Below are 14916 nucleotides of genomic sequence, written 5' to 3'. Positions count from 1 at the left end.
CAAATCTCAGTATATAGCGTTTATCCGGGAATACGCAGAATTGGGTCATCTCTCGGAAGTAACACTCGATAGTCCTACATTGAATTTATGTTACTACTTGCCTCATCATCCGGTGTTCAAAGAGAACAGTGAGTCAACCAAAATAAGGGTGGTGTTTGACGCATCTGCTCGCACCTCTTCCGGCGTATCTGTCAATGACATACAGATGGTTGGGCCTCAAATTCAAGACTCTTTGTTTTCCATATTAGTTCGGGCTCGCCTGTACAAGTACATCCTGACCGCGGATATAGAAAAGATGTACCGGCAAGTTGTGATAGATGAGTCTGATCGCAATTTACAACTTATCTTATGGAGAGAAGATGAGCGTGAGCCTCTCAAAACACTGAGACTTAATACTATTACTTACGGTTTCGCAAGTGCTAGCTATTTGAGCACGAGGTGTCTTTGGCAGCTGGGGGAGGAGTGCGAGGATCCACTCACGAAAACTATTTTACAACATGACCTTTACGTGGATGATCTAATTACTGGCTGCAATGACGAATATGAATTGAAATGCATTCAACAATCTGTCTCGGAGGCCTTAAAGGCAGGATGCTTTAATTTACGCAAATATAAATCGAACTCTCTTTTAGTTCTGCAGTCCTGTTCTTCAAGCTCTTCTGATAAACTGGTTTTAAGTGAGTCTGCCAGCGCTCTCGGTTTAGGGTGGGACTCAGCAACAGATCGCTTATTTTATTCTTTTGACATGCCTCCTAGTACTCAGAAAATAACTAAGCGATTTATATTATCGACATCTTTTAAAATCTTTGACCCACTAGGTTTTGTGTCCCCCTGTATAATTATCCCTAAATTAATTATGCAGCAGTTATGGCTAGATAAAGTTGATTGGGATGACGAAATTTCAAATGATATGCAAAGGGCTTGGCTTAAATTTTATAATACTCTAAATATTTTATTTGCAATCTCTATACCTAGGAAGGTTTTATGCGAATTACCAGTTATAATAGAATTACATTCCTTCAGCGACGCCTCGCAGAGAGCGTACGGCGCGTGCATTTTTATTAAGTCTGTAGATGCAGCAAACAACGTAAGTGTTAATCTTTTATGTTCTAAATCGAAAGTTGCACCTGTGAAGGCCTGCACTATACCTCGCCTAGAACTATGCGCCGCTGTGCTAGCGGCTCGTCTATGTAAGGTAGTCGTTGACTCGGTGAGGTTTCCTATAGAACGCAGGATCCACTGGTGTGACTCTAGCGTCGTCCTTGCTTGGCTGCACACTAGCTCTAGAAAACTTAAAACATTTGTGGCCAACAGAGTCGCAGAGGTGCTGGAGTTAACTGATGCTGGGTGTTGGCGCTATGTTCCTACTTTTCAGAATCCGGCTGATCTCATTTCCCGCGGGGCGTATCCTGAAGAACTTAGGAATAATAATTTGTGGTGGTCTGGTCCGGAGTTTTTATTGCAAGACGAATCATCTTGGCCTACCTTGTCCAAAAATCTTCAACAAGACTTAAATGGTCTAGAGTTAAGAGCAAATGTTGCTAATCTAGATAATAGCATTTCATCGGTAATTCAATTCCATAACTTTTCTAAATTAAATCGACTAAAGCGAGTGTATGCATACGTGTTGCGATTTCTTTACAATTTAAGAAATCCTAAGTCTAAGCGTCTAGAAGCATTAAGTGTGCAAGAATTGCAAGGCTCTTTTCATTTGCTTTGTCGCGTAGCACAACAGGAATCATTTCCTGTCGAATACGGCTTATTGGCTAAAAATAGGACAATCAGTTCTCGGTCTAGCATTATAGCTCTTACACCTTTCATGGATGCTAGTGGATTGATACGTGTAGGAGGTCGCTTAGACCAATCGTCGCTTCCATTTGAGAGCAAGCATTCAATTTTATTACATTCATCACACTACCTAACTAAACTTATCTTTGAGCGGGAGCATTTGCATAAGTTACACGCTGGTCCACAGTTGCTTCTCGCTAGTGTGCGGAACTATGTGTGGCCCATTAATGGCCGGCGCCTCGCGAGAAGTACTGTGCACAATTGTTTACAGTGTAGGAAGGTGCAAGGCAAGACTTTGACTCCGTTGATGGGAAACTTGCCCTCACAGCGTATTACGGTGGACTTCCCGTTTCGTAGTGTTGGTGTGGATATGGCTGGTCCTTTCCTTATCCTAAATCGAAAGGGACGCGGAGCAAAAACAACAAAATGTTATTTATGTATCTTTGTTTGTTTGAGGTTTAAATGCTTGCACTTGGAAGCTGTCAGCGACCTTTCAAGAGAAGCTTTCATTTTAACTTTACGTAGATTTGTGGCCCGTCGCGGAAGGCCTACAGAGATTTTTTGTGATAACGGCCGAAATTTTGTAGCCGCCTCGAAAGAAATAGGCAATTTTTTAAAATCTAATAAGAATTCCATACATTCCTTTTGTAGTGAGGAAGAAATTAAATTTGTATTTTCTCCTACCTATGCTCCCCATTTTGGTGGCATCTGGGAGGCTGGAGTGAAATCCGCAAAGTTTCACATCAGGCGTGTTATGGGCAATTCGCATTTAACATACGAGGAGATAGGCACCCTGTTTGCGCAAGTTGAAGCCATACTAAATAGCCGTCCCATCTGTCCTATGTCTTCGTCTCCAAATGACCTTCAATTCCTCACCCCGGGGCACTTTCTGCTTGGTCGGCCGCTAACCGCATTGCCATCACCGAATCTCGTCGACTGCAAGGCTTCTAGTCTCCGACGTTACCAACGGCTCGAACAAATTCGACAACATTTTTGGAGAAGATGGCAGCACGAGTACTTGGCAGAGCTACAACAGAGAACAAAGTGGCGCGTTCCTGACATCCCTTTGAGGCTTGGAGACCTGGTGCTATTGCAAGAGGAAAATATGCCACCACTGTGTTGGCGTGTAGGGCGCATCAGTAAGCTGTTCCCTGGCGCTGACGGTGTATGTCGCGTGGCGGACGTTCAAACGACTCGAGGGACATTTCGAAGACCTTTCACACGACTAAGCCCTCTACCAGTAACAGAGAATCAAACTGAGGGTTAAAATCTGGTGATTTTAACGGCGGGGATGATGTTCGCGCCTACGACAACTAATTTATCTGTATATATAATACAGATCATTGATATAATTTTAAATAGCATTAGTTTCTCAATCAACCTTTTTTTACAACATTTTTATAAAAAAAATGTGTCATCGCGAGTGTGTTGTTTTCCTTCTTTTGTTTTTTTTTTCCACTTACTTATAAAGCTATCTTATTAACTAACGATACAAGCTGTACTAAATTACAAGAACATATTATACAAGTTTTTCAAGCAAATTTTGTTTTATTGAGTTCGGTATCGGACTCTAATGTCTAAGTAATAGACACACTAATGAAGCACATGACAATCCAATGGAACTTGTTTGCAGTTGAACAAGCAAATAATTGGTTAAGATTCAGAGGCATTGTCAGCTTATAGCTTAAATTTCTTAATGTTTTCTATACACGAACTAAATATACAGTAGTCGCTTAACAGTACAATCACAAATGAAATACAAAACAGGCTATTTATTTCGAACACCCGGAAACATCAATGAGCAATTCTGTGAAAATAAAGAAACCATTAAAAAAGCATTCTCAATTGTTTAGAAAACATATAGCCCGAATATTTCTAGACTTAACAATCGAACTGTGTAAACATCACCCGGTGATATGCTTCCGATTTAATTACGATTATAAATATCAATATAAATATTGCACTATTTGTAATTCCACTGAGAATGTATTTCTTATGGAAGCTCGTAGTTATAAAGTCGTTTAAACAAATCTGAATATTCATCTTGTGCCCTGAGGGTAACCACATTGTGTGGAAACTTGCATGTTCCTGTAGTTATTATAAACAACTAACTAACCATCACTCGAGGAGGAAGTTAATTTGCACTTTGTGGGAAAAAGCCTTAATTTACGCGTAATTTTGCCTTTAATTATTACATGACGTGATTTAATTTCCTGATATAAACGCCAGTCGTTTTAGACTTCAAAACACTTCGAAGAGAATTTGCAGACGGAAAGAGCGGAAAATAAATATAGTAAAATAATTATGATCATTTTACAAGTATTTGGCTCCATTTTGTCCTTGAAAAATATTTAGTCGTTTTTAAATAATATAAATTCAAATTAGCATAACGTTATAAATTATAAATTACTTGTATGATAATAATTATATTACATGCCCAGCAATTCTAGTATGGAAGAACCTTCAGACAATTTGTTCGGATCCGATTATCGGAAAACAGTATCGAAGGATTGTTTCCTGACCTTCCTCAGACTGAAGCAGGCGATCCACATAAGTTTCAGAATTGGCAAGCTGAAAGGAAACTATCGCTGTCTGCTGCAGATTTAACGATTACCGGTCGAACAATAGGGCAATTTTCTATGATTTCCTGATATTTTATCTCCATTTCAAATTTCAGTTTATGCTCTATTTTGCAAAAAATATAATAGCTTAAAGTTTAAAAATCTAATATGAAATAGTCTGTAATTATCAACATTATATTTATAATTTTTAATGGTACCTGACCAATTATAAGTCCCACATCCTATACCATCCTGTTGTATCAGAGTTGCCAGCAATAAATCGCTTGTAATCGATAAGATGGTCTTTTATATTTAAACATCTACCGTCTATATGACCGATTCCGTAAATTCTATAATTTTTTTGTTTTTTTTTATTTCGGGTATTATAAATAATTAAAATTTATGGTTTTCTTATATTTTGTTCAAAATAAGATAGACAGCCTGTCAAAGACCATACCCACTTCTTTTACCATCAATCAGTTTCAGTACTCCATCGTTGCAGAGTGATGGATGATCGCTCGTGTACTGTAACTCAGTCCCATAGTTGGCACCATATCGTCCATGTTACGTTTGGCTGATACTTTTAGAATACGGATTTTCCAACAATGAGCATATATTATATGAATATTTCATTTCATTTTTATGAATAGACAAATTATATTGGGTGTATCCTCGATCCGTTTTTTTTTTATTATTATTTAATTGTATCAAGCAATTAACGCTATAAAAAGTTCCCGGCTATCTAGCTAGTAATATAGAATGAAACTTCGTATTTGGCTCGCTTCCAGCTCAGTGCTTGACTACACTGCATGGTAATTATCTCAGAAAACAAGGCTTATTTGGATTAAAATTTCCTACGTGCTGACGTTTCTGTTGACCACCTTGTTTAGATATGCTCGTCTAAACTGCTTCGCTGAAAGCTATTTTCATTAAAATACATCCAAAAATATATTTTCAATTTTTAATTTCCAGTTACTAAATTTAAAACGATTCGTTTTGCTGAAGTGAAGAAGAGTTGTTGACAATATGTACTTGATCTGGCATTTGAAGCAAAACTCTCGGGATCTACAGACTTACCGCGCTAACATCTAAGCCGATGACGCAGTAATTTAATCAATGAAATTATATATATCATATATTTTATTAATAAGATTTTACCTAATTACTTTACTTTTGATACTTTAATAAAACAAATAAGGTAACAAAAGTGTTAATTGAATCTATTTCAAAAGAAAATTATTCTTACATACAACAGTATAAATACTAAAATTAAGGTTAGGTTAGAGCGAATGATTCTTCAACGATGTTTGACAATAAAAAATAGGGTAGCTTCTGATAAGTATCTGCTTTACATAGCTTTTGTTAGCACGAAGTCAAAACATCTTCCTTAATACAGCTCTATAGTAAAATTGAATAATTTAATTGAACGCGCCAACAACATCCAGATAGATACCAAGAATTATTATTCTTTCAATAGTCCAATTTATTTGGCAAAAGTTGTATCCTGTTACAGGCTGTATAACAATATGACCTTATGAACCTCAGGGGAGGGGGGCATTAACGTTTAACGTAAGTGTAACTTAAGTGTGGTAACGTAGGTTCGGAGCAACTATAGCCAATTCCAAGCAAAAGATGAGAAAATATGAATCAACGACACTTGACATCAAATTGACGCGATACCATTGGTCGAGAGCTTAAATAATAATCTATGATATCATTTATGGATTTGCGAAAAAATTGTATTTGTAATATTGTCAAATCTGTTATTGCAATTTTGGAAGTAAAATTAAAAGTGGAAATAAGTAATGAATTGGAACATTGTTATATTATAAATAAATATAATTATTAATCAAGTATTGCTGTGCGTTTCATTGAGAATTCACTTCGTATCTCACTCGTGAAATATTGACACCTGAGTGAGTATTTTTATAAAGATTACACTCAATTTCGAATATCACATTTGGACACTACACGTTTTTGTTCTGGGGTGAGTTACAAATTTTCTCAAAATTAAGATCAAAATACTCTTTATTCGAGTAGACTTGAAAGTACTTTTGGATCGTCATATTACAGTGTTGAATTATATGTTAAGCTACTACCGGTTCGGAAGCTAGAATCTACCGAGAAGAACCGACAAAAAACTCAGTAGTTACTCTTTTCCACCATTTTAATTACAGAATATAAGTAGTAAAGTGCAATTACTTGTTTATCTTGCCTAGAAATCAATAAATACTTACTTACGTACTCTTTTATCTTTAATAAAATCTTGTATTGAGTAGTATGCCTTATTTTTCAATGTTTTTGCCTCAGATCTAAATATTCGTGTCTTATGTTAAATTACTTTTTTGTCCCATTTGCTGTCAAAACTCTTGGCCCTTGGCATAATGGTGCAAAAAGCCTCATCAAAAGTATAACACCTCGCCTTATTGCCTCCACTGATGACAGGAGGGCTGGTTCGTTTTTAGCCCAGAGGATCGGAATTGCGATTCAACGGGACAATGCTGCTAGCATTCTTGCCACCATTCCACGCGGTCAAGATTTATACACTAACTATTTTTAATTCATATTTGTATATATTTAAGCACTCAATGCTATCAATACTCAGGTTAGTTTAGTGCTTTATACAGTATAGCTGAGCTATTAGCAAATCGCATGGAATACTTATATAAATCCAAAGTTTCCTAACCTGTATTCCTTCTTCGCTTGTAATATGCTCTAGTAATTAATATTAATTTCCGCCCGTTGATTATTCCACGTGCGAGGGGGTGAGGGTTTCAGGTGTTAATAATAATAGCAGTGTGTCATATGTTCGTTTCGTACCTCTTAATACTAAATTTAATAATGATCGGTTTAATAGTTACCGTGATAATATAACAAATGAACAAATAAATAAATTCACTTTCGCATTTACAATAACAGTTCGGATTTCTGAATTCGTCGAATATGAAACGAATGGTTTTATTGTGCAAATATACTCAAGTACGTCTACCGTAGAGAAACCTTTATAACTTTACTATACAAATAATAAAAAATGAACTCGAATGTTGGTTTTTTTTTTTTTTTTAATTTTACCTTCGTTATTTGATATAATACAGATATATTATTCCTATTCTAATTACACAAGATAGTTTATATAGATCTGGAATTGTCCAATGGTTTAAAAACCTAAATCTCATAAGAAGGTGGTGAGTTCACTGCATTATTTTCTTTTATTTGTTAATTTAATATTTGTTTCATAACTATTAAAAGCACTGTTTAATATTTGAATTCAAAAACATTCAAACCCAATGGATTCTAATTATAATGCAATAACAAAACCAAATTTTAATTACATTTATTAACTTTAAAACACATGTTTTGAGAAATAAAATGTATTTTTTAAATTATTTATTTTGCGAGTCGAATTAGAGCCATTTATTTTTATCCTATGGATATGAAATTTCACTTTTTGGGCCAGTTCCGTGAAATGCATTTTTATGGTTACCATGACCCGATTCTACTCCTAGGTTTTATTCCATTCCTTGTTTTTTAAAAAATGTATGTACGGACATTGGTTACATATAATCTCTTAATTAAAAATATTAGATTTATTCTAACTTTACTATTAAAAAAATGAACTTAAGCAATCTGCAGTCGTAACAATATTTTTGGAAAAACTGCAAAAAGTGCGATGTTACTTAACTTAGGTGATCGGACGAGAACCGGTTTGTGCATATCATATATATGGACGTTCGCTTTGAAAAGTTCTAAAATAAACAACATAACCTTTGACTACTAAAAACATCAAAAAGCGACAAAGACTTGCAATTAATTCATTGATTTTTTTTACCTGATAGTAAATGGTCTCTATCGCCCATAGACTATAAGAAATATAAACCATTACTTACATGACCAATGCGCCATCAACCTTAGGAGCTAAGATGTTATGCTCCTTTGTTCTGTATTTGCACTGGCTCACTCACCCTTTAAACCAGATCACAACAATTCTAAGTATTGCTGATTGGCGGTAGAATATCTGTTAAGTGGGTGGTACCTACCCAGACGGATTTATACAAAACCCTACTACCAAGAAAAAACCCTACCAACTACACAAAACTACCTACAAAAATAACCTTAATATAATTGCAACTGCTAAAATGTTAACATAGACAAGCCGTAGCTATATCTTCTGCAAAAACTTCAAAAAGGCAATGAACACATTATCCAAACTGCAATTAACCGATAGTACAATTGACAATCATTTACCACACCAGTGAACACTCATCATCCGTTCGGAAACCAAATTTGATTGAATGTGTAAGCTAATTCGCTACTAGCGATTCATTGTTTCCGTAGCAAATTTGATTTAAATGCCGTATAATTAGTTGCATCGATAACTTTTATTCTTAACATTGTAGGTTTTATCAAATGACTTGCATTCATTTAGATTATGGCTACTTCAAACAAATGTTCTACAATACCAAGTATATCACATAAGATAAAAGCCTTCCACCACATCAAAGATCGTTTGACCCAAAAATGATAATCTCGGAGATTACATTAGCAGCCTGTAAATTTCCCACTGCTGGGCTAAGGCCTTCTCTGCTTTGAGGAGAAGGTTTGGAGCATATTCCAACACGCTGCTCCAATGCGGGTTGGTGGAATACACATGTGGCAGAATTTTGTTAAAATTAGACACATGCAGGTTTCCTCACGATGTTTTCCTTCACCGCCGAGCACGAGATGAATTATAAATACAATTAATTTGTGTTAATTAAATTGTGCCTTTAATTAAATGAAAATTCAGTGGTGCCTGTCTGGTATCAACATGATTGATAGTGATAGAATATCTGATGAGTGGGTGGTATGGTGGACGAGCGTGCACACAATTTCCAATATACTATTATCGAGTTCCTAGTTTCAGAATTTATTCAAAAACTCGATAATTTTTACTAACAGAGGATTTGACTTTATTTATGATATCGGTAGGCAGACGAGCAATTGGGCCACCTGATAGTAAGTTTTCATCACCACCCATAGACAATGGCGTTGTAAGAAATATTAAGTATTCCTTACATCACTCATGCGCCACCAACCTTGGGAACTAATATGTTACGTCTCTTGTGCCTGTAGTTACACTGTAGTTACTGGCTCACTCACCCTTCAAACCGGAACACAATAATACTGAGTACTGCTGTTTGGCGGTAAAATATCTGATGAGTGGGTGGTACCTACCCAGACGGGCTTGCACAAAGCCCTACTACCATAACTTATGACTTATGACTTCAGTTTTACATTTACACTCTAGCCGGTATTATTTGCATCGAATTTAAAGATAATTTGTTCTTGTGGACATTATTACGAATCGGATATTGGAACTTTGTTAATAAAATATATAAGTACATTATATATATACTAACACATATTTCTATACCTATATATATTTCTAAAAAAACACAGAATATCATTCTCACGAGCACAATCATGTCGAATGTCAAAATTGTTTTTTTTTGCCTGTTATTATCTTTCAGAATTTCTGCGTGGCGTTGGCGAACAATCTGAAGCCTTCTGCTTCCAAATTCAAACCAATTACCATAGTTAAAATCAAATGACTTACCCATGACTCAGAATACAATAATTAACCTAATTCATTAACATCTAATGCGTGGAACAGTTACATATGACATTTCGTCATATAATAATTATATTAGCGGTTTACCGATATTCAATGAATTATTGAATAGGTAACAATATTAACGTCACGAATAATTTGATTTGTAATTACCCTAATGTTATTGCAAAATTATACAATGGCTGGTCAGTAATAAATTTAAGGCATTCCAGATAATGTGTTATATCAGCATTCGTATGTAAGCACTATAAATTTAATTACAGAAAGTAAGGCAAGACCCCAGAGTGTCTAGAGCGTGTGAATTTTTACCAAGCTTGGTGGGTTCAACCCATTAAATTTCTATGTATTTTTAAATCATACGCCACCGTCACCACATGTCAATTATATAGGTTAGGTGATATGAATCTGATGGAATTAATACCACCAGACTGGTCTGGTGGTTAGCCAAGTCACGGTAGCATGCGCAAGCGATCCCGTGGCGCCCGCCAAAAGACGGAGAGGGTACCGCTGGTTTTTTAGAGGGTGAACCCGGCGTATCTGGGTGCACTCGGCGTCCAGGGCTCCGGAGAGTCCCATACACCCCCCCACATTCCATCACGTGGGGGAAGCGCGTAACGCGTTTTACCAGCGAGAAAAAAAAATGGTTGTTAGCCAAGGCCGCAGATCCTAATGTCCTGGATTTGAACCTTAGGTCGGGCCGATAAAAAGTTATTGGGTTTTTCTATTGAAAAATTTTAACAATAGCCTCGTAACGATGGTCCTGCGCCTGAACTCTTTTCGGTTTGCCGACCCATCTGATTATGAAAGTGAACCTCCTTTGAGATTGGCTGAGCACTACTGAGCAGTTCCGAGGCCGGTAGTATCTCGGCAAAAGTTCACTAAGCAACAGAAAAGAAAGTATGCCGTCTCACTCACTCACTCGCCCCAGGCTGTGCACAGCGTCACCTGGTGGCACTTATGTTTCGTTTCCAGTGATTAAATCAAACTCAAACTCAAACTCAAATTCCTTTATTCAATATAGAAGTATTACACTTTCTTATTGATTGTCAAGTTAAACACTACCACCGGTTCGGAAAAAGAAAACACCCTGACCTGAGAAGAAACGGCGAAAGAAACTCAGCGGGACTATTTTTTTTTTTTTTACGTCAAATTAATTATATACATAATTGTATATGAGTAGAAACAGCCAGGAGGCGATCGTTATAAATATAGAGATAGCCTTAAAATGTCCGTATCAATTACAGAACGACATATACTATAACTTTCTGATATTTCACGACCGGATTTTGCAGGGATTGTCACGATTATTCGTACAGTATTGCTGAGTTCATTATTCAAATTTTCGACGGACGACGAAACGACAGGGTTAATTATAGCAGCGAGTGATTTGGTGCTAATTTCTGTAATACAGCGTGAAGCGTCGTGTTTAAGGCTGATACTCGGCCGAATGTTCCGCATATCTGGCAGAAAACAAATTATATTTTGAATTACAATCGAGAATTCGCGATAACTTAAAAATCGAATACATGTACAAGGGGACATAATAATAAAATATTTTCTTGGTAAACATACATATTGATGAAACTTATATAAAAGTATTAATGCAATAATTGAATCTTTAGCTAATAATAATTTAAAAAAATATATTACTGAGAAAATATATTTTGTGTCTATAAAAAAATTTCTTGACAAATAGTTTTTTTTAAATAGTTGAAGGGGAACCTTTTTTCTGTCAGAAATATATAACCCTAACGTTTATTGTTGGAAACGTTGCTTTACTTGTACAAACTAACAAAATATTGAAAAATTCTATTCTTTTATGATTTTTGGCAACCATAATCGTGTTTATCGTCAAACTGAACTGTGTATTGAGCTACAATTGCGCATACAAAGCGGACATTTGCATACGATTGGACTAAGCTTCCCTTCTGTCAAATTAGTTTATTCTGCTTCTCATTCATATAAATCTTTGTTGATTATTTTATCGTAAAATTCATGTATTCGTTATTTAAATATATGTTCTTGAGTTGCATAGCTTATTACTTAATGTACTAAGTGTACTTAAGTGTATATATCACAATTTGATTTATTTTCGCGGTCTTTCTTTTCCAAATGGCTACGTGGACCAGCAAATGAGGGACCTGATAGTAGAACCCTGAGAACTAAAATGCTAAAATGTTCTATTCCTTATGTCTGTAGTTACGCTAGCCGGTCTTCTAATCGGAATGCTGTTTGCCAGTATAATATATACGAGTGAGAAGTATATTCCTATTCTGGCTTCAAGTACCATTTGGGTGAGTTTTAGGATCTCACGCCAACCATGCTAGGAAATTAATTTCCTATTTGATTCTCGTTTCAACACGTATTGTTGAAGCGTTGATGTTTGTGGTAATCAAACCCAATGGTCACAACAATCCAGTTTTAAACAATTGGCCATTCTATATATTTATAGCAATAAGGAATTTAAATTGACTAAAATAATATGATAATAATATGATAAAATACTCTTGTTTATTATCACGCAATAGCGATTACTTATTCGTACTATCTTTAATAACGATTAGAAATAGTATTTAATTGAATACAATTAATTATTTACTATTAATAAATGATAATAATCTACTGGGTAATAATAAATTTGATAATCCCTAACATATTAAGAACATTAATAAGACAACACAAATAAGATAAGGGATGAAGTTGCTTAATTTGAGCGACTAGACACTAAATTTACGGTTAGCAAGCAGCTTCATCGTGTACTTGACGTCATTCTGTGCGCGTGCATTCACCCGAATTCGCCCTCATATTTTAACGCGCCAAATAAAGTACAAGTAGGTAGGCTAGATATATTGAATTTGATTTCTTTTTGCAAAAAAGAGCTTAACGGTCTATTGATAATCTTGGAGCTAGAGACTCCCTTCGGAATGGTTCACGAAGTAGGAATAATTACAGCTATGTTACAATGTATTTACAATAATGTTATAAATATTCACAGCAACATTGATTACTTTGATGGAATCAGTGATAATCAATGTATGGACGCTAGAAGTAAGGGTAAGTTTATAACGCCAAGTTTCCGACAATTCAAAAAATCCTTATTGGGCCAAAATATTTATCTGTATAATAAAATTTCTCAGTTATTTAAAAAAAAATTATAAATATATAGATATAATATTATACTTAACTGAAATATATTTCTCAAATGTTGGAAAAGAGTATCTACAGAGTTTCTTGCAGGTTCTTCTAGGTAAAATTTACATTCCGAAACGGTCGTAACTTTACGTTTAATACAATTGTCTAAGATGACGATTCATGAGTGCTTGATAAGACTTGAAACCTTGAATTAAGTATATTTAGCGCAAGATTACGAGTTACGATTTCTTTCTGAGGCACGGAAGTACATATATACATAGAAAAGGAAAAGATAGAAAAATCCATCTACTTAAATTTTGAGACCGGCAACTTACCTACAAGCCCCGATGTAATCAATTTCCATCAGATGAACCTCCTCCTCGTTTACAACTCAACTTTACAAACACTTTTAATCGGCTTGACCTGGGGTTTGAATCCAGGACCTCGATACCAGCGGCCTTTTATATCATAACTACTATGATATAATATCTAGCCATATACATATTACATATTTTTAAGACATTTTCTGCCTCGCACAACCGCTCTGGGGAACCAGCTTTTGCCGGCGGTTTTTCCGAACCGATACGACTTGGGAACCTTCAAGAAAAGAGCGTACTCCTTCCTTAAAGGCCGGCAACGCACCTGCAAGCCCCCCGGTGTTGCAGATGTCTGCAAGGTGGTAGTCACTTTCCATCAGGTGAGCCTCCTGCCCGTTTGCGAACTATACCATAAAAAAAAACTAGCCACTAGACCAACGAGGCAGTTGAGAGAATCAGTCAGTCAGGTGAGATATACATGCTATGTGTACTAATTCAGTACGTAGAATACTTTACAAAATCTAAAGTAATTACGGTCAAGCCTCGTGGTCAGAACCACTTCAACTTAGTCGAATATTGTGGATTTAAACCCAGTTAAGCAATATAATTAATATGCCTTTAACTTATCTCGTGCGAGGTGATGAAGAAAAACTTCTTGAAAGAGTCACATGTGTATCTGCCAATCATTATTGAAACAGCGTTGTGAAATAAGCTACTTATCTTCTCATAAACACGAAAAGCCGGACGTACTCCGGCACTGAGACATATTCGGAGTTACTTTTACTAAGAGTTTAATCGCTAAAGTCAGCTTCTATAAACATTAAATGAAAATCCAAGCAATGTATACTCACTCATTAATCGAACCTTACAGCTCAATAATATCAAATTGAATTCTCACAAAGCCATTATAAACATCTACAGAGGCCCGTCAAATGTTATTGATAGAATCGCCCCTGAATCGGGACACCTAGCAAAGCAGCCTTACGAAATTGATTGGCGCCACGCCAACTCCTCTATATTATAATGCCACCTATTACTCAACGTCCAAAACGCTTATTACATTTTGTATAATAAGGTTGATTATAGACTTGATATATATATTTTTATTCGACATAAATTTAGGAGAATGATTTTAAGTATATTTACAATAATCTTTATCTACTTTTTACGGAATTATATTAAATGTTAAGCTACAGGTTTGTAATGTATGTATGTACATAGATTCTACTGAGAAAAACCGGTGTATATCCAAATTAATAATAATTATAATTAAAACATTTAAAAACTAGTTGATGTATTAAATATAGAATTTAAATAAAACTTGTAATACAAATTTTCATCTTCGTAAAGTTAGTTTACTTCTTCGAGCAAGGGTTGCTATCATAAAAAATCTTATATTTTCCAATCAACAGATTTAAATATAATTTTCATGTTTAATTAAGTATTAAAATGCAGAAGATAATGATTAAATTAAGAACCAGCGGTTGCTTTATATAGAATTTAAGCC

At 35.4% G+C, this 14916-nt stretch overlaps 1 protein-coding gene across 1 annotated transcript; it reads left to right on the top strand.

The window, feature by feature from the left end:
• Positions 1–1208: 1208 nt before the first annotated feature.
• LOC125065433 lies at positions 1209–3089 on the top strand. The gene has a single exon (XM_047673015.1). The coding sequence runs from the start codon at positions 1820–1822 to the stop codon at positions 3053–3055; it is 1236 nt and encodes a 411-aa protein (XP_047528971.1). The 5' UTR covers positions 1209–1819; the 3' UTR covers positions 3056–3089.
• The last annotated feature ends 11827 nt before the right edge of the window (positions 3090–14916 follow it).

The sequence above is a fragment of the Vanessa atalanta genome, chromosome 1 (genome assembly GCF_905147765.1).
Source record: "Vanessa atalanta chromosome 1, ilVanAtal1.2, whole genome shotgun sequence".
NCBI classification, from domain to species: domain Eukaryota; kingdom Metazoa; phylum Arthropoda; class Insecta; order Lepidoptera; family Nymphalidae; genus Vanessa; species Vanessa atalanta.
This window is presented reverse-complemented; position numbering and strand designations above follow the sequence as displayed.

Bases quoted from the DNA above. Each gene is read 5' to 3' on its own strand.
- LOC125065433 (XM_047673015.1), top strand. From the start codon at position 1,820: ATGGATGCTAGTGGATTGATACGTGTAGGAGGTCGCTTAGACCAATCG.